This window comes from Ornithorhynchus anatinus, chromosome 2, assembly GCF_004115215.2.
Source record: "Ornithorhynchus anatinus isolate Pmale09 chromosome 2, mOrnAna1.pri.v4, whole genome shotgun sequence".
NCBI lineage: Eukaryota > Metazoa > Chordata > Mammalia > Monotremata > Ornithorhynchidae > Ornithorhynchus > Ornithorhynchus anatinus.
The window spans coordinates 64,150,006-64,175,357 of record NC_041729.1 but is presented as its reverse complement, the minus strand read 5'-3'; the positions used below and the strand labels follow the sequence as shown (position 1 = coordinate 64,175,357).

Below are 25,352 nucleotides of genomic sequence, written 5' to 3'. Positions count from 1 at the left end.
ACTCATTATCATTTATCTGATCCAGTTATGTGCCCCAATGCTTGGCACAAAAGTTAATGCTTAATAAAGACCCCGATAATAATAAAAAAAGGGTATTATTGTTGTTGAAAATTGGGAAATCAGGACACATCTACTGACTGTGTGATTCCCTTTCCTCTTGACGACCGTGAAAGTGGGGGCCAGGGAAGAGGGGAGGAGTACAAGATGACAGTATTCCTGGTCAGCCATTTTACACTCCCAAAAGGCCATGGGCCTAAACAGAGTATTCCCTAAATGCGTCGTCCTGGACTCGGAAGGGCAAAAATGTGAATTGAGAGAAGGCGGCCTGTGGTCCGAATCAAGTGGACAGCCCAGTTTATTGGGATACTTGACTATTTTTCTAAAATTATCCAGGAGAGTCTACAAATATAAAAGACTGTCCTGGCTAAACCCGGATGCTTTATGGTCAACCTAAGACAATATGATAATAATACTTTCGCACCGGGGAAGTAAATGTGGAACCCTGTTGGAAAAGCAGCGTACCCTAGTGGATATAACCCGGGCCGGGGAGTCAGAAGGACCTGGGTTCTAGTCCCATGTGTCCCCTGTGTGACTTTGGGTGAGTCGCTTAACTTCTCTGTGCCTCAGTTACCTCACCTGTAAAATGGGGATTTAGATTGTGAACCTCCTGGGAGGCAGGGGCTGTGTCTAACCTAATTATCTTCTAAACACCTCAGCACCTGGTACATAGTAAACGCTTCACAGATACCACTGAAGAGTTACTGAAGCTTACAAGGTAAAGTTCAAAACATGTAGAACATTGAGTCTCTTGCCTTTCCTTTACTTCTTTTCCCGTTGTTCTCTTTCAGTGATGGAAATCGTTGGCTCCAAACAGAGGAGGATTGTGGGAATCGTGATTCAGATGTTCTTCACCCTTGGGATTATAATTCTTCCTGGGATTGCTTACCTGATTCCCAAGTGGCAAGGAATCCAGCTGGCCATCACCCTGCCCAACTTTCTCTTCCTCCTGTATTACTGGTAATACGATCATGCTCGCTTTGGTATTTACTGACTGGGTTTAACAGTACGGCGTTCTCGGAGTCCGAGGAGTTTTTTCTGAATTCTTCAAGACCCTGTTTGCTTTGGAACCTTGGGCACCAGCGGGGAATATTTCGGTTGGTCAGTCCCGACGGGCAGTTTTTTCTCTAGTCATTTTAGCCTCACTGCTGTGGCCCGGGATGAGGTTTTCTGAACATTTCTAGCAGCAGAAAAAGATAACTCCTCTTAAAACAGCCATCTGAGTAATGGCCCTCAAGAACTCTGGCTTCTGAGCCTTTTCGTTCCCTCTTAGCTACCTTCTGCCTACATCACGTCAACTGGTCCTAAAAAATGGGGACAGAATCCAAGTCAGAGTGGGCCAGAAAATTTAAAAGCCACCTGACTCGCCTGTCTGTGCGGATGTCCATCTCTGGTTGCCTCCACAAGCTAAAATCAAAAAGGTTGCGCTCTTACTGTGTGCAAAGCACTGTACTAAGCACTTGGGAGACCCGTTGGTAGATCCGTTCCCTGCCCACAATGAGTTTACAGTCTAGAGGACTGAAACTCTTCTTCCCTGCTTACTCTAGACACATGTGAGTCGATTAGTACAGTGCGAAGCGCTCAGTACAGTGAGCTGTACGTAGTCAGCACCCAATAAGTTGAATGAAAATGAATGAATTGAATGAAATGGAATTAAATTTCAATGATTGAATGGAAACAAGGGATGGAGGCTCCCCTTGGAATAGAGAGGCAAGCTCAAGAGAAGACTAATAATGTTGGTATTTGTTAAGCGCTCACTATGTGCCGAGCACTGCTCTAAGCGCTGGGGGAGATACAGGGTAATCAGGTCGTCCCACGTGAGGCTCACGGTTAATCCCCATTTTACAGATGAGGGAACCGAGGCACAGAGAAGTGAAGTGACTTGCCCACAGTCACACGGCTGACAGGTGGCAGAGCCGGGAGTCGAACCCATGACCTCTGACTCGGAAGCCCGGGCTCTTTCCGCTGAGCCGCGCTTGCACGCACCCAGTTGAGAGGTTGGGAAGAAGCCGTCAAGGCTGGGAAGAAATTGTCACTGAACTGCATCCAAGCTTTGGTAATATGGCAGGCATGGCTCATTCCTCTAGACCGTAGCTCATTACAGGCAGGGAATGTCTGCCTATTCTGTCGTGTTGTATTCTCCCAAGCGCTTAGTACAGTGCTCTGCACCTGGTAAGCACCCAATCAATACCACCGATTGATTGACCGAGGTCTTTGTTTTCCTACTGCTCTGGATCCCATTCCAGGGGTGGGAATGCAGGGCTTGGGCTTCAGAGTTCACCACCCTGAGGTAGAGAACAATTGTCGTCCTCCTCCCGTTCTGTCATTGTGGCCTGCTCTGGTTTTTTGTTCTTTGGGGTTTTTTTTTTGTGTGATACTCAAGTGTTTACTATGTGCTAAGCTCTGTACTAAGCACTGATACAAGCTCATCGGGTTGGACGCGGTCCATGTCCGACCCAGGGTTCGCGGTCTTAAAATTCCCATTTTACAGATGAGGCAAATGAGGTCCAGACAGCAGGCAAGTGGTAGGGCAGGGATTAGAACCCAGGTACCTCCGACTCCCAAGCCCGGGCTCTTTCCACTGAGCCACGCTGACTTCTCATAATGACATCATTCATTCCGTAGAATTTACCGAGCGCTCACTATGTGCAGAGCACTGTACTAAGCGCTTGGAATGGACAAATCGGTAACGGAGAGAGACAGTCCCTGCCCTTTGACGGGCTTACAGTCTAATCTACATCACACAGAAGCCTGCCCAAGCCCCCCAATCTAGAACAGTGTTCTCCTCCCAGGTCCCTGGCGGCGCAGATTCCATTTCCACGTTCAGATGGTGTCCAGGTGCTTTCACATTTTCAACCGCAGCTGCCCACAGAGCCCTGAGCCTCACATCCTTCCAGGGCCTGTGGAAATGGAACCCTCCCCGTCAGACTACCGCGGTCCCTGAACTGGAGAACGCTATGGGCCCGTCTTCGGCTCACAGAATGGGCTGCTGGGGGGAGGCGAGAGGTCCCCCCCCTTGGTCCCACCTCAGCGTCAGAACCAGGGGATCGCAGGCCCCTTTCCTCAGGTCAGAAAATGGAGCCCCGAACTCCCCGAGAGGCCCCTCACCTCATGTGGCCAGTGAGGTGGGGAGGAAGTCGAGAGGCATGGGGAGGAAGTCGAGAGGCATGGGGAGGCAGCACAGCCTAGTGGAAAGTCAACCGGTCCATCCTATTTATTGAGTGCCTACCGCGTGCAGAGCACTGCACTAAGCCCGTGGGAGAGTACAACATCATAAGAGGCCCGGGGGTCGGACGACCTGGGTTCCACTCCCGGCTCTGGCGCTTGCCCGTTGTGTCACCTCGGGCCAGTCACTTCATTTCTCTTCACTTCTCGGGGGAAGCGGCGTGGCTCAGTGGGACGAGCCCGGGCTTGGGAGCCGGAGGTCATGGGTTCGAATCCCGGCTCTGCCGCTTGTCAGCTGGGTGACTGTGGGCGAGTCACTTCACTTCCCTGGGCCTCGGTTCCCTCATCTGGAAAATGGGGATTCACTGTGAGCCTCACGTGGGACGACCTGATGACCCTGTATCTCCCCCAGCGCTTAGAACAGTGCTCTGCACATAGTAGGCGCTTAACAAATACCGACATTATTGTTATTATTGTTCTCTTCGCCTCAGTTTCCTCAGCTCTCAAGTGGGGATTCGATATCTGATCTCTGTTCTACTGAGACCGTGAGCCCTGTGTAGGACAGGGACTTGTGTCCAAACTATGTAACTTCTATCTACCCCAGCTCTTGACACATAGTAAGCCCTTCAACAAATGCCATCGTTATTATTGATAACATACGATAGTGTATTTGCTACAATATGTTATATGGTAATATATCACACAATACGTATTATAGGAGAATATATAATATTATTAAGTGAATAATAATAATTCCCAGCATAACCGACTTCCTCTGTGCAAAGTCACAGCAATCCGACTGGCCTCCTGAGGAACAGAACGTCGCTTTTCACCGGGTTTCGAGACCGGCGAACCCTTCACCGTGTGGAAGTGATCTTGGCTCCACACCGTCATCCAGTCCCGTTGACAGGGCCTGCTGACGCGATCTGCCCTGAGGCTGCCACAGAGCGTCACTCGGCAGACTCCGTTGACCTCTGTCTTCCTTTGAGTTGCTCTCACAGCCGGCAAAGGGTTTCGGTTTTCTGCCCATCGCGGGGAGAAGAATGCACAGCAGGAGCCTGCGGCGCTCACCACCGACCCATCCACTCCCCTCTTGGACAGACCCCCGAAATCCTCAACTTCAGCTCAACCCTTTATCAGTCAACCAGTTCTTTTGATTGGGCACTCACGGTGTGCAGGCCGTTGTAGTCGGAGCAGGGGAGAGTAAAGTATGACAGAGTTGCTAGACGCGATTCCCGTCCACAACGAAGCTTTCAGTCTAGAGGGGGAGACGGACGTTAAAATACGTAACGGATGTGGAGTATGTAAAGGCCGTGGGGCCGAGGGGTAAATGAAGGGTGCCAATCCAGATGCGAGGGCGAGAGGGAGAGGGAGTCGAGGAAATGAGGACTTAGTCGGGGAAGGCCTCTTGGGCAGAGTTGTGGTCAGTCACATATATGAAGGGGGAGGTCAGAGCGTGAGATAGATGAGATCGAGGAATGGCGAATCATTTGCAGTGGAGGAGCCAGTTGTGTGGGCTGATATGGTTATTGAACACCCACTGCGTGCAGAGCATTGGAATAATAATAATAATAATTCTGGTATTTGTTAAGCACTTAATGTGTGTGTTAGACACCAGGATGGATAAGACCAACCAGTTTGGACACAGTCCATGTCCCCTATCGGGCTCACGGTCATAATCCCCATTTTATAGTTGAGGTCACGCAGACACAGAGACTGTAAAGTGACTTGCCTAAGTGGCCGACAGGCGGCTGAGTCGGGATTAGAACCCACGTCCTTCTGACTCCCGGGCCCTTCCCCTATCCACTGGGCCTCGCTGCCGTACTGAGAACTTGGGAAGATGTAATACAGTACAGTTTGTGGACATGAATCCTCAGTAATAACTGTGGTATTGGTTAAGCGCTTACTCTGTGACAGGCACTGTTCTAAGAGCTGGGGTAGATACAAGTTAATCAGATTGGACCCAGCCCCCGTCCCACATGGGGCTCATTGTCTTCATCCCCATTTTACAGGTGAGGTAACTGAGGCACCGAGAGGTGAAGTGACCTGCCCAATGTCACACGGCAGACAGGTGGCGGAGGGGGGGTTAGAACCCAGGTCCTGTGAGTCCCAGGCCCACGGTCTTTCCGCTAAGCTCTGCTGCTTCTCAAGGCTGCTCCTTTTGGACAGGGTGATTCCCGAGTCTCCCAGATGGCTGATTACCCGGAAGAAAGGAGAAGAGGCATTGAAAATCCTGCGGGACATTGCAAAATACAATGGGAGGTATCTGTCGCCATCCTACACTGAGGTAAGTTGGTTTTCTCAAATTCAGGACATTCAGCGGTCACCAAGTTTTTTCAACTCAGCTGCACTGTGGCGGTCTAACACCACCAACACTGTATTTTTAAGATGGTATTTTTAGAAAGCGACATGGTTGAATCGTCTGACTCCAATACTTTGGGCTTTTGGCTGACTAGAAATAGGAAAGGGTCTGGCAAGTTGTGGCAGCTGTCAACCGGTGGTAGCAATTCCACGTTTTAAAAGCATTTTGCCAGTTAATTTGAGCAACTCCAATTTACCACAGAGAAATGTTCCAGTATTTCATCACGTTTCCTTGTTGGAGGTACCGTAGGGTCCATTGAATAATAATAATAATGTTGGTATTTGTTAAGCGCTTACTGTGTGCCGAGCACTATCGAACTCTGGGTTGACCCAGAGCTTTGAAGAGGTTGTGTCTTTTTGCTTTGGCATTGGAAAAAATTCCTCTAAAGTGTATTGAAGGGAACTCATAAAATAAAGCAAAAGGCCGGCTGATGCTTGTTCGGATAGTTGCATTCAGTAAGTTTCTCTCAGAGGTGTTTGTGTTCAGTCAGTCAGTGGCATCTACTGAGTCCTTACTGTGTGCAGAGCACTGTGCTGAGCACTTGGAGGAATACAATGCAGTGCGAGTTGGTAGACACGTTCCCCGCCCATGAGGAGCTTAGAATCTAGAGGGGGCAGTCAGACAGTCACATGAATAAATAATAATAATAATAATGTTGGTATTTGTTAAGCGCATACTCTGTGCAGAGCACTGTTCTAAGCGCTGGGGCAGACACAGGGGAATCAGGTTGTCCCACGTGGGGCTCACAGTCTTCATCCCCATTTTACAGATGAGGGAACTGAGGCGCAGAGAAGGTAAGTGACTTGCCGCCCACACACAGCTGACAAGTGGCAGAGCTGGGATTCGAACTCCCGACCCCTGACTCCAAAGCCCGTGCTCTTTCCACTGAGCCACGCTGCTTCTAAATGAATAGATAGATGAATTAGGGGATAAGTGCTCTGGGGCCGAGCGTGGGGTGAATATCGAGTGGCTAAGGGTTTCCGAACCAACTCCTTGAATCAGTTCCTCTGGAGTTCCGCTGATCACAGTGGACACAGTCCACGTCCCACGTGGAGCTCCACGTCATAATGCCCATTTTACAGATGAGGGAACTGGGGCACAGAGAAGTGAAGGAAGTTGCCCGAGGTCACACAGCAGACCCGTGGCAGAGCTGGGATTAGAACCCAGGTCCTCTGACTCCCAAGCCTCTTTCCACTAGGCCATGCTGCTTCTCCTGTTCTTCAGGATGTGAATGGAAAGAGGAGGAGTAACGTGTGGATGAGAGGTTATCTTAAGGGTGTGACAAACACTGTGATGAAAGACTGTGAGCCTCCATCACTCTGTATCTAAATTGGGGTAGGGAGGGATGGCGTTGCAACCAAGGGCCCTAATTGGTTTGTTGATGGCTCAAGTACCAACTGGGTGGGACTGGGAAAAGGGCAAGCCCTTCCCAAATTGCCCCTCTTCCACTAGCTTCCATCCCTCTTTTTCTGACCACTTCTCTCCCCTCCCACTCGGCCACAGAAAGCCACGATCCTGTGGCAAGGAAACCTCCCTTTCCCTCCCATTCGAACGTATTTATTGAGCGCTTGCTTTGTGCAAAGCACTGTACTAAGTGCTTGGGAGAGTACAACAGTAAACAGACACGTTCCCTGCCCACAGTGATCTTACGGGCTAGGGGCGGGAGACGGACATTAATATAAATGAATTAATTGCAGATACCCTCCCTTCTCTTCCCTCCAGCCTCAAGGCAAGCCCCGCCCGCTCCTCCTTTCCCTTCTCCTTATACTTTCCTCTATGCAGCAAAGCCCATCCTCTCCCTTTTTGTTGCCCTTCCACCTCCCCAAAAAGACGGAAGCCCCATATCCTTTGCTTTACCCAAGCCTCGCCCCGCAATCACCTTCCCTGCCGTCGTGGACATCTCAGATGAGTAGAGGAGTCTCCCACCCTGCGGCTTCTAGGGTTTTTCCGTGCTAGAACCCGATCACCTTGACCCCTTCCTACCTTATGTCACTGCTCTCCCGCTACAGTCCAGCCTGCACACTTTGCTCCTCTAATACTAACCTTCTTACTGTCCCTCACTCTTACATATCTCACCTCCAACCTCTTGCTCACGTCCTGCCTCTGGCCTGGAACTATTGGAATTGGCACAGTACTAGGCATTTGGGAGAGTATAAACACCAGAATTAGCAGACACGTTCCCTGCCCGTAACAAGTTTACGGTCTAGAGCGGGAGACAGCCGTTAATATGAGTAAGTAGGGAATTGATGATATTTAGAGATGTGTACAAAAGTGGGCCGAATAAAGGGAACAAATCCAAGTGCAAGCATGGACGCAGAAGGGAGAGGGTCTTAATACACAGTCAGCAAACAAGCTTCTCCTTCTGCAGCCTCCAGCCAAGACTCATTGTAAATCCTCATTTATTTAATGTTGTGGCGTTATGCTTTGAACTGCGTAGATATTCATTATAGTATGTAGTCGAAGAAGAAATTTCATCTTTTCTAGAGGTTCTGCAGTGGATCCTAATTTATAATATGCAAATCCATGTGAAAATGTATCCCATGATAAAATGATTCGTGATAGAACCTCACAGGGACATGATTCCAGTGAATCCTGAGTTACTGGGGAGCTGTGGATTTTTTTTTTTGTAACTTATAATTAAACTATTTGTTTCTCATATTGATTCCTGTGCTTACAAATATTCCGTTATTATTGAATACTTTAGAGAAGCAGCATGGTCCAAGGGAAAGAGCACAGCCCTGGGAGTCAGGAGGCCTGGATTCTAATCCCGCCTCTCTCACTTACCTGCTGTATGGCCTGGGACAAGTCTATTCACTTCTCTGTCCCTCAGTTTCCTGAGCTATTCTCCCTCCAACTTAGACCATGAACCCCATGTGGTAAAGTGACTGTGTCTGACCTAATTATCTTGTATCTATCCCACATACTAAGCACTTAAATACCACAGTTATTATCACTGATCCCTGACACAGTAACATTTATCAGAAAATGAGTATTAATAATTGGTTAAGAGACGGTCTTAATTTGCACTCAGTAGACCCCCATCAGAGTAAGGATATTTCTTGAAAAATCTAGTACAAGGATGGTGATTTTATAATTTATAATTTTTTTTTTTTTACCCCTCCTGTACTTTTAAAACATGCCCAGAAACATGACCCATGCTAACTCACATCTGCAACCATTTAACCTTTGTTAAGATCTAGTCTGCACTTTGAATCCCTTTCTGGAACCATTGGAATATATGCACTTTTGCTGCTCCAGACCACAAAGCCCAGGAGAGTTTGGTCTGGGGAAGGAGGGCTATTAGCTAGGGCTTAAAGCTCTATGACATCAAATTTTTTGTGTGTGTGTGTTTTAACTTCTCAAAGCTCCTGGCGAGAATCGTATCTTTTACTTCTGCTATGTTTTCCCAAAAACCTAATTCAAGATTTTGCACACTGGGGCCAGTCGATCAGCGTCATCGATGATATTAATGACAGTTATCGCTCGTGAATGTACGCTCATTAAAAAAGGGATCCATTATGGCGTGACAAAATCCGAACAACCGTAGCATCTTAGCTCATCGATGGCATTCACTGAGTGCTTATCATGTGCAGAGCACTGTATTAAGCACCTGGGAAAGTGTAATGCAATAGTTGGTTGACACAGTCCTTGCCCACAAGGAGCTTACAGTCTAGGGGGAGACATATGAAAATATATTATGGATAGGAGAAATATCCAGCAGAGAAGACGGTGGATGAGGAGATGAGGGTTTAGTCAGGGAAGGCCTCTTGGTTTCGGAGTTGGTGATCGTCTGTTGGATAAGAAGGGGGAGGGAGTTCCAGGCCCGAGGGAGGATGTGGGCAAGTAATCAACCACGGGATAGATGAAATAGTGCAGTAAAATCGCTCTAGGAGCAAATTTTAAGGTGGCCCTTTCGAGGGAAGATTTTGGGAAGCAGTATGGCCTAGTAGCAAGAGCCTGGACCTGGGAATCAGAAGACCTCGATTCGAATACCGGCTCTGCCACTTGTCTGCCGTGTGGCCGTGGGCAAGTCACTTAATTTCTCGGTACTTCAGGTTCCTCATCTGTAAAATGGGGCTTCGATACCTCTTCTCCCTCCTACTTAAATTGTAAGCTCGAGGAGGGACAAGGACTGTGTCCGACCTGATTATTGTCTCTGCACCCTCCGCTTAATACAGTGCTTGGCACAGAGTGAGGACTTACAAGTACCATTGCATTGTTTTTTGTTCTTGCCATCTGTTCATCCACGAGACACATGCTGCCTTATGCTTCAAGCCCTGTAAGATTTCAATGGGTCTTGTGTGGAATGAGTCCTTTTCTCCCAGATAACATTTACTCCCTTAGGTATTTCTTAGAAGTAGGCCCACTGTCAAATATGTTCTCTTTATCATTACCCCTTCTTTTCTTTTGTTTTTTTTTTATGGTACTGCTAAATGCTTACAGTGTGCCGGGCACTGTACTTGACACTGGGTAGATATGATATAATCAGATTGGACACTGTCCCTGTCCCCCAGAGAGGGTCACCATCCGAGTTGAAACCCTTCATCATTATTTTACTAGACTCTAAGCTCATCGTGAACAAGGAATGCATCTAACAAATCTGTTGTATTCTCCCTAGTGCTTAGTACAGTGCTCTGCACACATAAATACCACGGATTGATTTTACTGGACTCTGAAAATCACTCTCTAAGGACTAGTGTTTTTCCAATTGCAAATTCAAGAATTAGGCTTTGTTGTGCATTCATTCACTTGGGCAGTCTTCCTCTAACACAGAGAGCTCACTGGACTGAATGAATGCAAGTGGAAAATGTTGATTTCTGTTTTCTTGGAAAAACTAAAACCATGCCTGGATGAGGTTCCTACGCTGACCATTGGCATTGTGGCCTCATTGTACTCTTTCAAGCACTTAGTACACCGTTTGGCACACAGTAAGCACTCAATAAATACGGTTGAATGAAAGGAAGACCCCTGGAAACTCATTTCCCCCTGGTCTGTCAGCCTACAGGAATTCGATTCCAATTTAGAATGCAAGCTTCTGCCCTGCTTCTCCCCTCCCACTCTTTTCCCGTTCCAATTTATCACTCCCGGGCCCTCACCTGTGATTAAATTATAAGTCTGACCTATAGGGAAGAGGTTTCTAACGATGCCCCCACTTCGGTCTCTTTTTTTATACTCTTCACTTTTGTCCATCCTTTTCTCTAGGTTTGCTGTCCTTGTCGAGGATTGTCAGGTGTTCCCCCAAACACTAAATTGAAAACCTATACAAATGCTAAGTTTTTAGAATCAAAATCCTGGTGGTCAAACCTTTTTCTCTCTCTGATAGACCCAGTCAAAATGTCCATTTGAAAAATCAAAGGATAAGATGTAAGGAAATTCAGTTTATTTAATTTTTGTCCCCCTTGTAGACCATAATCTCCCTTGGAATCGAGTTTATCAACTCTCTTATATTGTACTTTTCAAAGCACTTAATATGGCGATCCGCACACGTTAAGCACTCAATAAATACCATTGATTGAATTAATCCAGAATATGAATAAAGGTAGCCCATTTAGTTCATTGGTTTGGTCAAGACAGGTGTAAGCGTAAGTCTAAAAATGTAGAACAGAGTACAGGGAAACGATGTTTTAATGACATAGGTGGGACTGATGAAATGAGTGTATTTATTGAGAGCTTACTATGTGCAAAGCACTGTACTAAGCGTTTGGAAGAGTATAATACAGCAGAATTAGCAGGCATGTTCCCTGCTCATAACAAGCTTACAGTCTGGAGGGGAGAGACAGACGTTAATAAGAATTAGTAGGGAATTGATAATATTTAAAGATATGTACATAAGTGCTGTGGCGTTGGGGGTTGGGCGATTATCAAACGTAACCAAGTACACGCACTGAACTTTGGGGTCATATCCTCTAAGGGGAATCAATCTAGACGGACATTGCCACAGTATTTGTTTCTCTCAATTTTCCATTCATTCATAACCAATGTCAGTCACTCATATTTATTGAGAACTTATTGCATGCGGAGCACCGTTCTAAGCGTTTGGGAGAATACATTATGACAGTAAAACCGACACATTCCCTGCCCACAGTGAGCTTACGGTCTAGATGGGGAGACAGACATTGACAGACATTAATATAAATAAAAAAAATTAGAGATAAGTACAGAGATGATCCCCCAAACACAAATCCATCGTTCCCTTTGACTGTGCCCCCAAGATGTGAGAAGCCAGCTAAGTGAAGTTTCTGTTGGGTGGGGTTCAGCTGCCGTGCTCATATTTTGGCTTCTGCATTTGTCAGAACTTTTCCCTCTTCTGTCTTGCTTTTTTCCATTACAAAGGATTGCAGCTGGCCATCGGCGATCACGCCAGAGTTGCCGGAGGGACTGCTAATATTTTTCTGGATCTAACTCCAGCTCCTCCAGGTCTCTAGCCACCCAAAAACTGAGAGGGAAATCATTTTTCAATACATCTGCGTCACTTGGAAGAGTCGGTCAGTAAATCAAAGGCCGGCTGGATACGTCCTCTGATTGAGGCTGCAAGTTTGCTTGCCGGAAAGGATTTGGTCCTTTTATTGCCTGAACCAGAAATTGTTGCACAGATTAGTTCCAGCTTGTTCGCTGCACTCCTCTGGTAGAGAAAATGTATTTGTCATTTTATGGGAGTTAGTCTTTGGTTAGCACTTACTTGTCATCAGTGAAGCTTGGCTTTATTTTGAACCTTTGTGACGGAGGCCAAGTCTATAAGAGCCAGTGAATTTGAGAACCAAGCGCGGAGGCCCAAATGATACTTCAACCTCAGTTATCATCATCGTCGTCAGTGGTATTTATTGAGCACTTACTGTGTGCAAAGCACTCTACTCTTCTAATGTGGCATTTGTTAAGCGTTTGCTATGGGTCGAGCATTGTTCAGATCTCTGGGGCAGATACGGATTAATCAGTTCAGACACAGTCCCTGTCCCACATGGGGCTAACTTTCCTCTTGCAGCCAGTGACACTGCCATCCTCCCTGTCCCAGAAGTCCAAAGCCTTGGCGTCATACTTGGCTCCTTCTCTTCTTCAATTTTCTCATTCCATCTCCTGCCAGATCCCGTCTGTTCTTCTCCACAACATCCCTTCCTCGCCACCCAAACAGCAGCCACTCCAGTACAAATTCGCACCATATCGCGGCTAGGCTGTGGGAGCAGCCTCCTGACCGGTCTCCCTGCCTCCAGCCTCTCCCCCTGCAATCTTTGCTTCCCTCTACTGCCAATAACATCTTCCTGAGTCTCTGCTCAGCACACGTCTCTCAGTACCTCGATATCTCCCCCTGCCACCTGAACCTCCTTGAGTCAGGCAAAAACTTCTCACAGTTGGCTTCGGGTTTTCCCTCAGGTCACCCACCTTTCATATCTTGTCCATCTTCACCAGCCGCTCCTCAACTGGCTCTCTTCGGTCCTCTCAAACCTACCTTCTCGCTGTACCTAACTCTTCCATTCTCTCAGCCGTTCCCCTCGTTTGGAGCTATCCCCTCCTCACGAAATCCGACAGACCGCAGCCATATTCAGTTCCTTCCTGAAAGATCACCTTTATTTTTTTTTCCTTTCATGGTATTTGTTAAGTATGTACTATGTGCCAGGCAGTGTGCTGAGCGCTAATCAGGTTGGACACAGTCCATGTCCTTCACGGGTCTCATAGTCTCACTCCCCATTCTACAGATGAGGTAACCGAGGCAGAGAGAAGTTAAGTGACTGGCCTAAAGTCACATAGCTGACAAGTGTTGGAGCTGGGATAAAAATCCAGGTCCTCTGACTCCCAGTCCCATGGTTTATGCACTAGGTCATGACCTCCTCCATCATGACTTCCAATCAATTAATTGACTGAGCGATGGTATTTATTGAGAACTTCCTCTCTGCAGGGCACTGTACTAAGCACCTGGAAGAGTATAATAAAATGGTGTTGGTAGACCATTCCCTGCTGACAGAGTTTACCCCAGTCATTTCCTTCCTTCCTTCATCCATTCAGTCGTATTTATTGAGCACTTACTGTGTGCGGTGCACTGTACTAAGCACTTGAAAAGTACAGTTCAGCAACAAAGAGAGACAATCCCAGCCCACAGTGGGTTCGCAGACTAGAAGAGGGGAGTCGGACAAGCAAATAGGCATAAATAGCATCAGTATAAATAAATAGAATTATAGATATATACATATACACATCACAACAAGTAAGCAGGCAGTAAATAGAAGTCCTGGCACTCATTCATTCATTCAATAGTTTTTATTGAGCGCTTACTGTGTGCAGAGCACTGTACTAAGCTCTTGGAATGGGCAAATCGGTAACGGAGACAGTCCCCGCCCTTTGACGGGCTTACAGTCTAATCGGGGGAGACAGACAGACAAGAACAATAGCAATAAATAGGCTCTCACTCTAAGTCATATAAACCCATCAGCCATCTCTAGCCCTTATGTACTTACGTATCCCATCCCTGTCACTTTGTACATATGCTTAATTGTGCATTTGCTTATGTATTTATTTTGAATACTCTGTAAATATTTTGAAGTCTACCTTCCCTATTAGAGTGTAAGTTTCCTGAGGGTAGAGAATGTGTCACTTCCCAAATGCTTAATGTAAAATGAAGATTAAGATTGAGCTCCATGTGAGTCAGGGATTGTGTATGACCTGATTAATTTTTATCCACCCCAAGGCTTAGAACAATGCTTGGCACATAGTAAGCGCTTAACAAATACCATTACTGTCATTATCATTATTATTATCTGTAAAATGAGTAGTAAGACGGCGTGACCCTTGTGGGACAGGGACCGTGTCGAACCTCATTTGCTCGTATCCACCCAGGCGCTAAGCACAGTGCTTAGTACTTAGAGCCCCTCTCGGCGTCATACCTGGAGAGTTTCCATTACTCTACCAGTCTCGGCTACAGGAGGAAGAGTCGAGCAGTAGCTTGGGTAGTTGCCAGCCAGTGGAAGGCAATCTGCTGTAAGTCAAAAGCCCCTCTTTGCTGGGCAGCAGTGGCATGGGAGAGAATTGAGTTTAGTCAAGCTTACCGCGCAGAAGGAGGCAATGGTAAACCACTTCCATATTTTTACCAAGAAAACTCTATGGATATACTACCGGAATGGTTGCAGTTGGAGAGTGAGGCGTTCTGGGAGAGAAGCGTCCACGGTGTCGCTGTGGGTCGGAAATGACGGCATAAGTCAAGACGTGCACCCAGTGGATGCTCATAACTACTCCTAATAATAGCACTGGCGTTGAGTACTGCCTATTGCTTCTAAGTCAGCTTCTCCTTTCCAGATAACAGTCACGGATGAGGAGGTTAGCAATCCCTCCTTTCTTGACCTGGTGAGGACTCCACAAATGAGGAAGTGCACGCTGATTCTGATGTTTGCTTGGTGAGTCCCAACCGTGCTGAATCTAGCAAGAACTCGGGCTCCGCGGTGACTTTCTGCTTCACCCCAGCCGCTGGCAGCCTCCGCTGATTTCTCGTTTCACCCTGGCCGCCGCCGGCCTCCTCTGACTTCCTTTTTCATCCCGGCCACCCCGGTGGCCTCTGATGACTTCCGTTTCACCCTGGCCGCCGGCGCCCATGTGCTGTTTGACCCCGGTCGCCAGGGCCTTCGCTGACTTTGTGTTTCACCCCGGTGGGCGACGGCCTCCAGTGACTTTCTGTTTCACCCTGGCTTCTAATTCTAACCTGTTGTTTCATCCCAGCCATTCCCAGCCTCAACTGACTTCCTGTTTCACCCCGGCCACCGGCGGCTTCCACTGATTTTGTATTTCGTCCTGGCTGCCGGCAGCGTCCGCTGATTTCCCCTTTCACCTTGATGTTTCAGGTTCACGAGTGCCGTGGTGTATCAGGGGCTGGTCATGCGCCTGGGAATCATAGGAGGAAACCTCTACCTGGACTTTTTCATCTCGGGAGTTGTGGAACTGCCAGCAGCGTTCCTGATTTTGTTAACAATTGAGCGATTTGGCCGGCGCCTTCCCTTCGCTCTGAGCAATTTGGTAGCGGGAGTCACTTGCCTTGTTACTGTATTCTTGCCAGAAGGTAATTATTTTCAGATTCCGCCGACTCGTTCCAAAGCGTTCACAACTTAGAGAACCCAGACCTCCTGTGTTGAGCACCACTGTCCGAGAATCGGGGTCTCAGTAGTCAAGGGTAATGGAAGCTAGCCCTTCTCAAGGTCACATCTGGAGAGTTTCCAATACTCTACCGGTATCGGCAGCGGGAGGGGGAGAGTCAAGCAGAGGCATTCCCATTCTCAGCTTGGGCAGTGGCAAATGAGCGAAAGGCAGTCTGCTACAGATCAAAATTCCCCTGTGCTGGGCGGCAGCGGCCTGGGAGAGAGTCGAGGGCGGAGCCTCAGGCTCACTGTGCAGAAGGTGGCAATGGAAAACGACTTTGTATTTACCAAGAAAACTCTATAGATGCACTACCAGAACGATTGCTGATGGAAGCGGGGCGTTTTGGGAGAGATGAGTCCATGAAGTAATTATGGATTGGAGTTGACAGCATAAGACAAGATGGTAGCTAATGGTTTTGGCCCTCACCGGGCGATAATAATAATACATATTGAGTACTTACTAGCCAAGCATTGGGGTAGATAGAAGATAGCCAGAACCATTCCTTGTCTCACGTGAGGCTCACATTCTAAGAGGGAGAGCAGCTATTTAATCCCCATTTTCTTAACGAGGGAAAGGAGCTGGCAGTGAGATAGATGAAATAAGGGTACAGCGAGTAAGCTGGCACCAGAGGAGCAAAATGTGCAGGCTGGGAAATAGTAGGAGTTCAGTGAGGTGAAGTAGGAGGGGGCAAGCCGATCGAGTGCTTTAAAGCCGATGCTGAAGAGTTTGGTGGACGGACAACCAGTGGGGGTTCTTGTGGAGTGGGGAAACATAGACTGATGGTTTTTCCAGAAGAATGATCTATGTAGCCCGGTGAAGGATGGACTGGACTGGGGAGAGAGAGAAGGCAGGGAGGTCAGCGAGGAAGTAGTTGCAATAATCAAAGCAACACAGGATAAGTGCCTTGATGAGCATGGTAGCGGTTTGGATGGAGAGGAAAGGGTGGATTTTGATAATGTTGCGAAGGTAAAAATGACAGGATTTGTTGACAGATTGAATACGTGGTTTGGATGAGAGAGATGAGTCAAGGACAACATCGAGTTTATGGCTTGTGTGATAGGGAGGATAGTGTTATTGTCTACGGCGATGAGAAGGCGGGGGAGGGCAGTGTTTCTGGTGGGAAGATAAAGGAGTTCAGTTTTGGACATGTCAAGTTCCTGACCTGCCTTCCCTTCACGCTTGTCGCAGGCCACTGAGACCCCTCAGAGACCATCCCCATTGAAGGCCTGCCTCACTCCGTGCTGAGGCCAGCGTACAGTCCTTACATCCACCGACACCCAGAACGTTTCTTGCACGGGCCCGGGTTGGGGCAGGGATTCTTACCTCTCCGAATCTCCCACGGGAAGCAAGGGGGTCGTCCATCCCCCCACGACTCCTGCCTTGGCTGACCACTGTCCTGCCGTAGTGAGGAGGAGGCTGTGGGACGGGAGTTACCTCTGAGACGGAGGGAGGGAGGGCAGAGGGGACAGATTTACTCTGTCTGTGTTGCCGTAGGAATCGTGGCTCTTGGCCTTTCCAGCCCCTTCTGTAATTAATCCACCAGTTGTCTCCTAATTCCCGAGACCAACAATCTCAACTGCGACAAGGAAGATCGGCATGCCTCTCAGAGTATTTGCAAGAGGGCAGGGCAGAGACAGGGGAATTAGTAGCAGTGGTGCTGGAAGTAGTAGTAGCGATAGTAATAATAAAAATAATTTTGGTGTTTGTAAGCGCTTACCATATGCCATGCACTCTACGCAGCGCTCCGGTGGATGAAAGCAAGTGGGGTTGAACGCAGTGCCTGTCCCACATGGGACTCACAGTCTTAATTCCCATTTTACAGCTGAGGTACCTGAGGCCCAGAGAAGTGAAGTGACTTGCCCAAGGTCACACAGCTGACAAGTGGCAGAACGGGGATTAGAACCCATGACCTTCTGACTCCCAGGCCCATGCTCTATCCACCACCCCATGCTGCCTCTCTAAGCCGAACACTATTTTGTGCTCTCCCAAGCGCTTAGTACAGGGCTTTGCACACAGTAAGCACCCAATAAATATGATTCAGTGAATGAATGAAGCCTGGGAAAGAACACACAGTTAGGAGTTAGACCCAGTCACTAACTTAGTCTCTAGCCTCCAAAGGGCTCAGTGTCTCAAAGTACAAGGGAGAAGGGAAAGGGCGACGTAAGGGAAATATAAAACGTGAAGAACGCAAAATCAACAATTTCAAAGTAAAAGAGAGAAGGGATTGGGCGACATGAGGAAGCTAGAAAACACTAAGGGCACAAAATCAACCTAAAAGATGAGGACAGAGATAAATACCCAAATAATAATGTTGGTATTTGTTAAGCGCTTACTATGTGCAGAGCACTGTTCTAAGCGCTGGGGTAGATACAGGGTAATCAGGTTGTCCCACGTGAGGCTCACAGTTAACCCCCGTTTTACAGATGAGGTAACTGAGGCCCAGAGAAGTTAAGTGACTTGCCCACAGTCACACAGCTGACTAGAAAAGCCTTAGAGGGTTTTGTGTCTAGAAGAGCAGCGTCAGGTTTCTGTCAGTTCAGAGTCCAACGGTTCCAGCCCGAGTCACAGCCGTGGCCAGTTCAGAGTCCACTCCAACCCCTGCTACCATGGCAAAAGTTGGGGTGGAACCTCTGCTGGCTAAAGGAGGACAGCCTGCTCTCTACGTTACCCAGGAGATTGTATTTGATACTTGATATTTAATAGGAAAGCAGCGTGGTCTAGTGGATAGAGCATGGCCCTGGGGAGTCAGAGAGACCTGGGTCCTAATCCCGGCTCCGCCACTTGGCTGTGTGACTTTGGACAAGTCGCTTCTCTGGGCCTCAGTTACCTCATCTGTCAAATGGTAATTAAGACTGCGAGTCCCAAGTGGTTCATGGAATGTGACTAACTTGATTGGCTTGTATCTACTCCAGGGCTTAGTACAATGCCTGGGACATAGTACATGCTTAACAAATACCACAGTTATTATTATTATACTTCTCTTGGAAAGGTTCCTTATATTCCAGCGTGCCATTTGGCACCTGGAAGAACACATCCCCATTCTGATTCTGAACTGCAGGACGGGAGGAGAAGGGAGCCGAGGGGGTGAGATTCAGGCCTGAATTTAGCTGAAGTGAATGCTTCCCCAGAGCCAAGGATTATATATATTCTGTTTTCAGAGTCGCTGGGTTGTTTTGGCTGGGAGGTGGGGTTTTTAACCCTTCCCAGTAGCTATTTCTACGCTGACCCTACTTGAGTTACTGAAAATTGTTCCTAGCAGAAACCCCGATACACAGTGGGTGAGTCTTTATTCATTCATTCATTCAATATTATTCATTGAGCGCTTACTATGTGCAGAGCACTGTACTAAGCGCTTGGAATGTACAAATGGGTAACAGATAGAGACAGTCCCTGCCCTTTGACGGGCTTACTGTCTAATCGGGGGAGACGGACAGACAAGAACAATAGCAATAAATAGAATCAAGAGGATGAACGTCTCATTAAAACAATAGCAAATAAATAGAATCAAGGCGATGTACATCTCAGTAACAGAATAAATAGGGTAATGAAGATATATATAGTTGAGCAGACGAGTATAGTGCTGAGGGGATGGGAAGGGAGAGGGGGAGGAGCAGAGGGAAGGGGGGAAAAAAAGGGTAGAATGGATACTGTTTATGTGTCTGAAGGGTCTGTGTAATTGTTCTAATTGTCAAGTGGCGTGGCAGGGGAAGTTAGGATAGAGTGAGGACTACGGGAAAGGGGAGGAGCCTTAATAGTAGCAGAAATAATAGGATGTATTAAGCACTTACTGGATGGAGAGCCCTGTACTAAGTGCTGGGAAAGAATGCATTCAATTTTCATTCGTATTTACTGAGCGCTTACTGTGTGCAAAGCACTGTACTAAGTGCCTGGGAGAGCACAATATAACAATATACGTGGCTTGGATTTAGACCCAATCCCTGACCTTCACGGGGCTCACAATCCATGTATAAAGCAGGGGAGAGAGAATTGAAGACCAATACGTGAAGAGGGATGAAACAACAAAAATATCTAAGACAAGAAATAATACACACCATCAGTCAATGATATTTAGTGTTTACTGTGTGCAGACCACTGTACTGAGTGCTCAGGAAAGTACAACAGAATAGGTAAACAAGCACCAAGCCCACCAGGAGCTTGCAGTCTACGCAGGGAGAGAGGTATTCAACTAAATTACAGATCTGGGAAAGTTTAGAGCGTAAGGATATGGCTGTAAGCTCATTATGGGCGGGGGACGTGTCGGCCAATTCTGTTACAATTTGATCTCCCAAGCGCCTAGTCAAACGCTCTGCACATAGTAATTGCTCAATAAACATGATTGATATGAACATAAGTGCCGTGGGTCTGGGGTGAATATCAAAGACTTAAGGGAAATAATAATAATGATAATGATGGCATTTGTGTCTACCACAGCGCTTAGAACAGTGCTCTGCACATAGTAAGCGCTTAACAAATACCAACATTACTATAAACCAAGCACTGTACTACATGATGGGGGAGTTAGAAGATAATCAGGACCCACGTGGGGCTCACAGTCTAAAGAGGAGGGAGAATGGGCATTGAATCCCCATTTTGCAGATGAGGGAACAGAGGCGCAGAGAAGTCAAGTGTCTTGCCCAAAGTCACACAGCAGGTTAGTGACAGAGCGGAATTCGAATCCAGGTCTTCAGGCACCCAGGCCTGCCCTCTTCCCATTTGGCTACATTGCTCGTGGACGGTAAAGCCACAAAGAAAATCAAAACAAAAACCAGTAGCGTCTTGTGGCCGGAAGGGCAGAGGTTTGGGTTCCACGTGGCTCAGATCCAACAGCCCCAACCGCAGCTGCAGTGACCACCATGGTTCCCAATATGCTTCACACAGCCTCCGCTCCCAACCCTCCCCTCTGCGGCAGTGCAAGGCGGGACAGGATATTAGCTAGAAGCGAACATCGTGTTGAAAAGGACAACCCGCCTCGTTCTGGGGAGTTTAAAATTCTTGTATTCTATTTTACCGAATCCTAATATGTGATTTTGAAGCCTCTGGGTCCTTGCGATCAGGAATCCTCTCGATAATCCTCCCAGACAATTCCTAGCCATGCTTTAAAGGGCAAAGATTCAGCCGTGAGGCAGGATAGACATTAGAAGGAAATGCATAACAGAGGGCCTTGTTGTTAGTTGTCAGGTCTTCCAGCTTCAGAGATACTTCATCTGAAGTCGCTGGGATTGCTGAATTAACATGAGAAAAGACTTTTCTTTCTCAGTCAAGGCTGACTTAGTCCCTGCCAGTAGGATGTGACAGTGCCGAGAATGCTAAATAGCCTTACGGAAGCAGCGGCTCAAAACTCTACCTCCTAGGGAAGCAGTTTAGCGGACTGTCTCCTTCACACAACCCCTTTTTCCTCGGTGCGAAAAGTAAAATTGTGCCTTCTGGGGGAATTCAGCCATTTTCTTGACTGTGGAGATATCCCTCACAGAGACCCCCTGCCTCATGGTTTCCGCCCCTTATCGCAGGCTATCCTGCCCCATTTGGACTACTGCCTAATCTCCCTTCCCGGTACGAAGATCTATGCCCTCCACCCGGTCCTCTCCGCCTCCCCCAACCCCCTGGCCCTCCTGTCCCTTCCTCGAACTCGTGTCACCATCCTGCAGCCCCGGATCATCTCCGCAGTCCGCTTTCCCTGCTGCTGTGCTCGTGCCACCGAACACTGCTGACGGAAATCCTCATCCATCTCAAACTCATAATAATAACAGTGGTATCTGTTAAGTGTATCATCCCCGTCCCCAGTCTCTCCCCACTCCAGTCCCTACTTGATTCTCCTGCCCAGATCGCTTCCTTGGAGCCTCCAGTGGTTATCCGTTCCTCTCTGCATCTAGCAAAGCTCCTGACCATCGGCTTTAAGGCATTCAGTCAGCTCTCTCCCCACTCCCTCTCCTCACTTTCCTCCCTCTCCACCCCAGCACGCACCTCCTGTGCCTCATTCTCATCTCTTTCCCCGTCAGCCTACTTGCTCACCTTCCTTATCCCGGCCTGGAATTCCTTCTCCCGTCACATCCAGCAGACCACGGCTCTCTTCATCTTCCAGATCCTTCTAAAGTCAGATCTCTTCCAGGAAGACTTCCCGGATTAATGCCGCACCCATCAGTCAATCAGTGGTATTTATTGAGCACTCACTGTGTGCAGAACAACGTACTTGGGAGAGTACAGTATAACAGAGTTCATTCGGTCGTATTTATTGAGCACTTACCGTGTTGCAGAACACTGTACTGAGCGTTTGGGAGAGTATAATATAACAGTAAATAGTTACCTTCCCTGCCCACAAAGAGATTACATCTTCATATCCTATTTTCCCATCTGCCATTTCAATATTGCACTTGGCTATTCCCACCCACTATCATTGCATTTATGTACGGATCTTTTGCACTCTGTTGTTTCCTCCTATTGGTAATTAATTTTAGTGTCGATCTCCCCCTAGCTTGTTAGTTCCCTGAGGAATAGGAGTCATGACTAGTAACTCCAACTGTACTCTCCCAAGCGTTCAGTACAGTGCCATGTACAGAGGTAGTGCTCGATAAACACTATAGGTTGAAATAACAATTGGCAACCTGGGAAATAATGAACGAGTCAAAGTGAAGAGGGGGTGAGGGACGTTGGTTCAATCAGTGAACTTATCTAGGATTTCCTTGTGAGGGTGAACATTTCACCCGACATAATTTCTGAATACAGAATAGGAGTTACTTGTAGGTAAGCCATTTTACGTCCTGGACTCCTTTCCTCAAGGACCGTACGGTCTAATGGGGGAAAGTCTCGTCTTACGCTGTGGAGTAATCTCCGAACCATAGCGACGCCATGGACGCATCTCTCCCAGAACCCCCCCCCACCCCCCCCACCTCCATCTGCAGTCGTTCTGGTAGTATATCCGTAGAGTTTTCTTGATAAAAATAAGGAAGTGGTTTACCGTTGCCTCCTTCTGTGCAGTAAACTGGCATCTCCTCCCTCGACTCTCTCCCTTGCTGCTGCTGCCCGGCACAGGTGAGTTCCAGTGCCTGCCACATTAGTAAGCACTTAAATACCGTGATTATTATTTTGACTGGTAGCGGATTGCCTTCCAATCTGCCCAAGCTAGGAATGGAGTGGGTGTGCCTCTGCTTGACGCTCTTCCCCATAGAGGAGACTGGTTGAGAACTGGGAAATCCCCAGGTGTGACAATGAGCAGGGAAATAGGAAAATAGACCCAGAAAAATGAGTTACAAAGGTACCAGCAGTAATTGCTGTCCACTTTACTACCTGACTGCCAAGATGTGTGGTCCAGGAGGGAAGCCGTCCTGCCCCCCATGCCATCCAGATTTCCACCAGCCCCTGCTTCAGGCTTGGAAGGTGTCCTGCATCCCATGCAATCAAAACTTCCCTTCAACCCCTGTTTTATCCCAGGAAGGGTGACGACTTCCCTTCAGCCCCTGTTTTATCCCAGGAAGGGTGAAGCAGCACGAGTCGCCCTTGCACTTGGATTTGCACCCTTTGCTCGTCCCGCCAGACTGCAAGCTTGTTGTGGGCAGAGAATGTGTCTGTTAAATTATTCTATTGCACTCTCCCAAGCGCTTAATACAGTGCTCTGCCCACAGTAAGTGCTCAATAAGTTCTATAGATTGACCAACTGACCCCTCCTACAGCCCACAGCACTAATTTGATTCATTTTAATGCCCGTCTCCCCCTCTGGACTGCAATCCCGGCTCTGCCCCTTGTCAGTTGTGTGACTGTGGGCAAGTCACTTCACTTCTCTGGGCCTCAGTTACCTCATCTGTGAAATGGGGATGAAGACTGTGAGCCCCACGTGGGACAACCCGATTCCCCTGTGTCTACCCCAGCGCTTAGAACAGTGCTCTGCACACAGTAAGCGCTTAACAAATACCAACATTATTAACTCACTGTGGGCAGGGAACATGTCTATCAAGTCTGTTATATTGTACTCTCCCAAGTGCTTAGTACAGTGCTCTGTTCTCAACCTTTAGAATCCTGGGAAGTTGCAGTTGCTAGATGATAAGATCCTTAAGGGCGGGGATCATTCTTCCTAGCTCTGTTGTACTCTCCCATGTGCTCAGGGCAGTGCTCGGGATAGACGGATTGCAGGCTCCAAAACCCCCCCGGACTTCACTGTGTCTTCCCCGGGCACAACCCTCTGCCGTGGCCCTAGCTGTGGCTGGAGCTGTGGATCATTCATTTTCAATCATATTTACGGAGCGCTTACTGTTCGCAGAGCAATAATAATGTTGGTATTTGTTAAGCGCTTACTATGTGCAGAGCACTGTTCTAAGTGCTGGGGTAGACACAAGGGAATCAGGTTGTCCCACGTGGGGCTCACAGTCTTAATCCCCATTTTACAGAGGAGGTAACTGAGGCACAGAGAAGTGAAGTGACTTGCCCACAGTCACACAGCTGACAAGTGGTAGATCTGGGATTCGAACCCATGACCTCTGACTCCAAAGCCCGTGCTCTTTCCACTGAGCCATGTGTTAAGCGCTTGGAAATTACAATTCGGCAATAGATAGAAACAATCCCTACCCAGCAATGGGCTCCAAGTCTAGAAGAGTCCCGAGTCTCAAGAAACCTGAAACTCTGCTTCACAGTCTGTGGAGAAGCAGTGTGACTTAGTGGATAGAGCACAGGCCTGGCAGTCAGGAAGTAATGGGTTCTAATCCCCGATCCGCTGTGTGATCTTGGGCAAATCACTTCACTTCTCTAGGCCTCAGTTACCTCGTCTGTAAAATGGGGATTAAGAGTGTGAGCCCCAAGTGAGACAGGAACTGTGTCCAACCTGACTACTTTGTATCTACCCTAGGACTTACGAAGCGCTTGCTATGTATCAAGCACTGTTCCAAGTACCATAATAATTCTTATTATTATTCTCTAGTCACAGCACTCTGTCACTCTTATTGTATTTATCATTTTCTTTGTCTTTTATGTGGTTTGGGGTTTCCTTTACTGTTTCATCTTCGCTTATGGGTGGGAGTATTCCCTCTTATTCTTAGATTATTCTTATTGTTTGATCCTCCTTGGTGGCAGGGGCCATGTTTAATTCTCACCAATGTGTCTTTCTCCCAGGGCTAAGTAGAGCGTTTTGCACGTAGTAGGTGCTAAATAGTGAGAGCAGGAGGAGGAACAAGACTATAGTGGGTACAGGCAAGACTGTGGAAAGATGAGCTAGATGAAGGGGGGTGTGTGTGTGTGTGTGTATTCCCCTTTGCATGAAAACCTACATGTATCACGTAAAGAAATAATCTCATGGAAGTAAGCAGTTTTTTCACTTTTAAAGGAATGTTCATTACACGTGTCCTATCCTCGGGACTTAAATTCTGCGTCACTACAAATCAAGTCACCACTCTCCATTGTATACTTAGGGTGTTTATTAAGCGCTTACTCTGTGTGTTGAGCCTACTAAGGTTGATATAAGGTAATCAGGTAAAACACAGTCTCTGTCCTAAACGGGGTTCTCAGTCGTCCCTGATGTCTTTCTGGATAAAAAGTGAAATGTAAAATATTCTCAATCCCTTAGCGCAAACGATACATTCAACTGGCTCCCCTTGGAAGTCCATTTTTTTTTCTCTTTGTATAAAGAGCATTAGAGCCAAGAGCTCATGCCTGGATAATGAAATCATTTGCACTCTAG

At 47.6% G+C, this 25,352-nt stretch overlaps 1 protein-coding gene across 1 annotated transcript in view; it reads left to right on the top strand.

The window, feature by feature from the left end:
- The window catches only part of SLC22A3 (solute carrier family 22 member 3), a 111,734-nt gene that overhangs the window by 73,259 nt on the left and 13,123 nt on the right, over positions 1-25,352 (top strand). The window contains exons 4-7 of the mRNA XM_029047751.1: positions 849-1,017; positions 5,392-5,509; positions 14,864-14,961; positions 15,403-15,617. Of these exons, the coding sequence (XP_028903584.1) occupies positions 849-1,017; positions 5,392-5,509; positions 14,864-14,961; positions 15,403-15,617 (600 nt within the window). The remainder of the gene's footprint in view (positions 1-848; positions 1,018-5,391; positions 5,510-14,863; positions 14,962-15,402; positions 15,618-25,352) is intronic.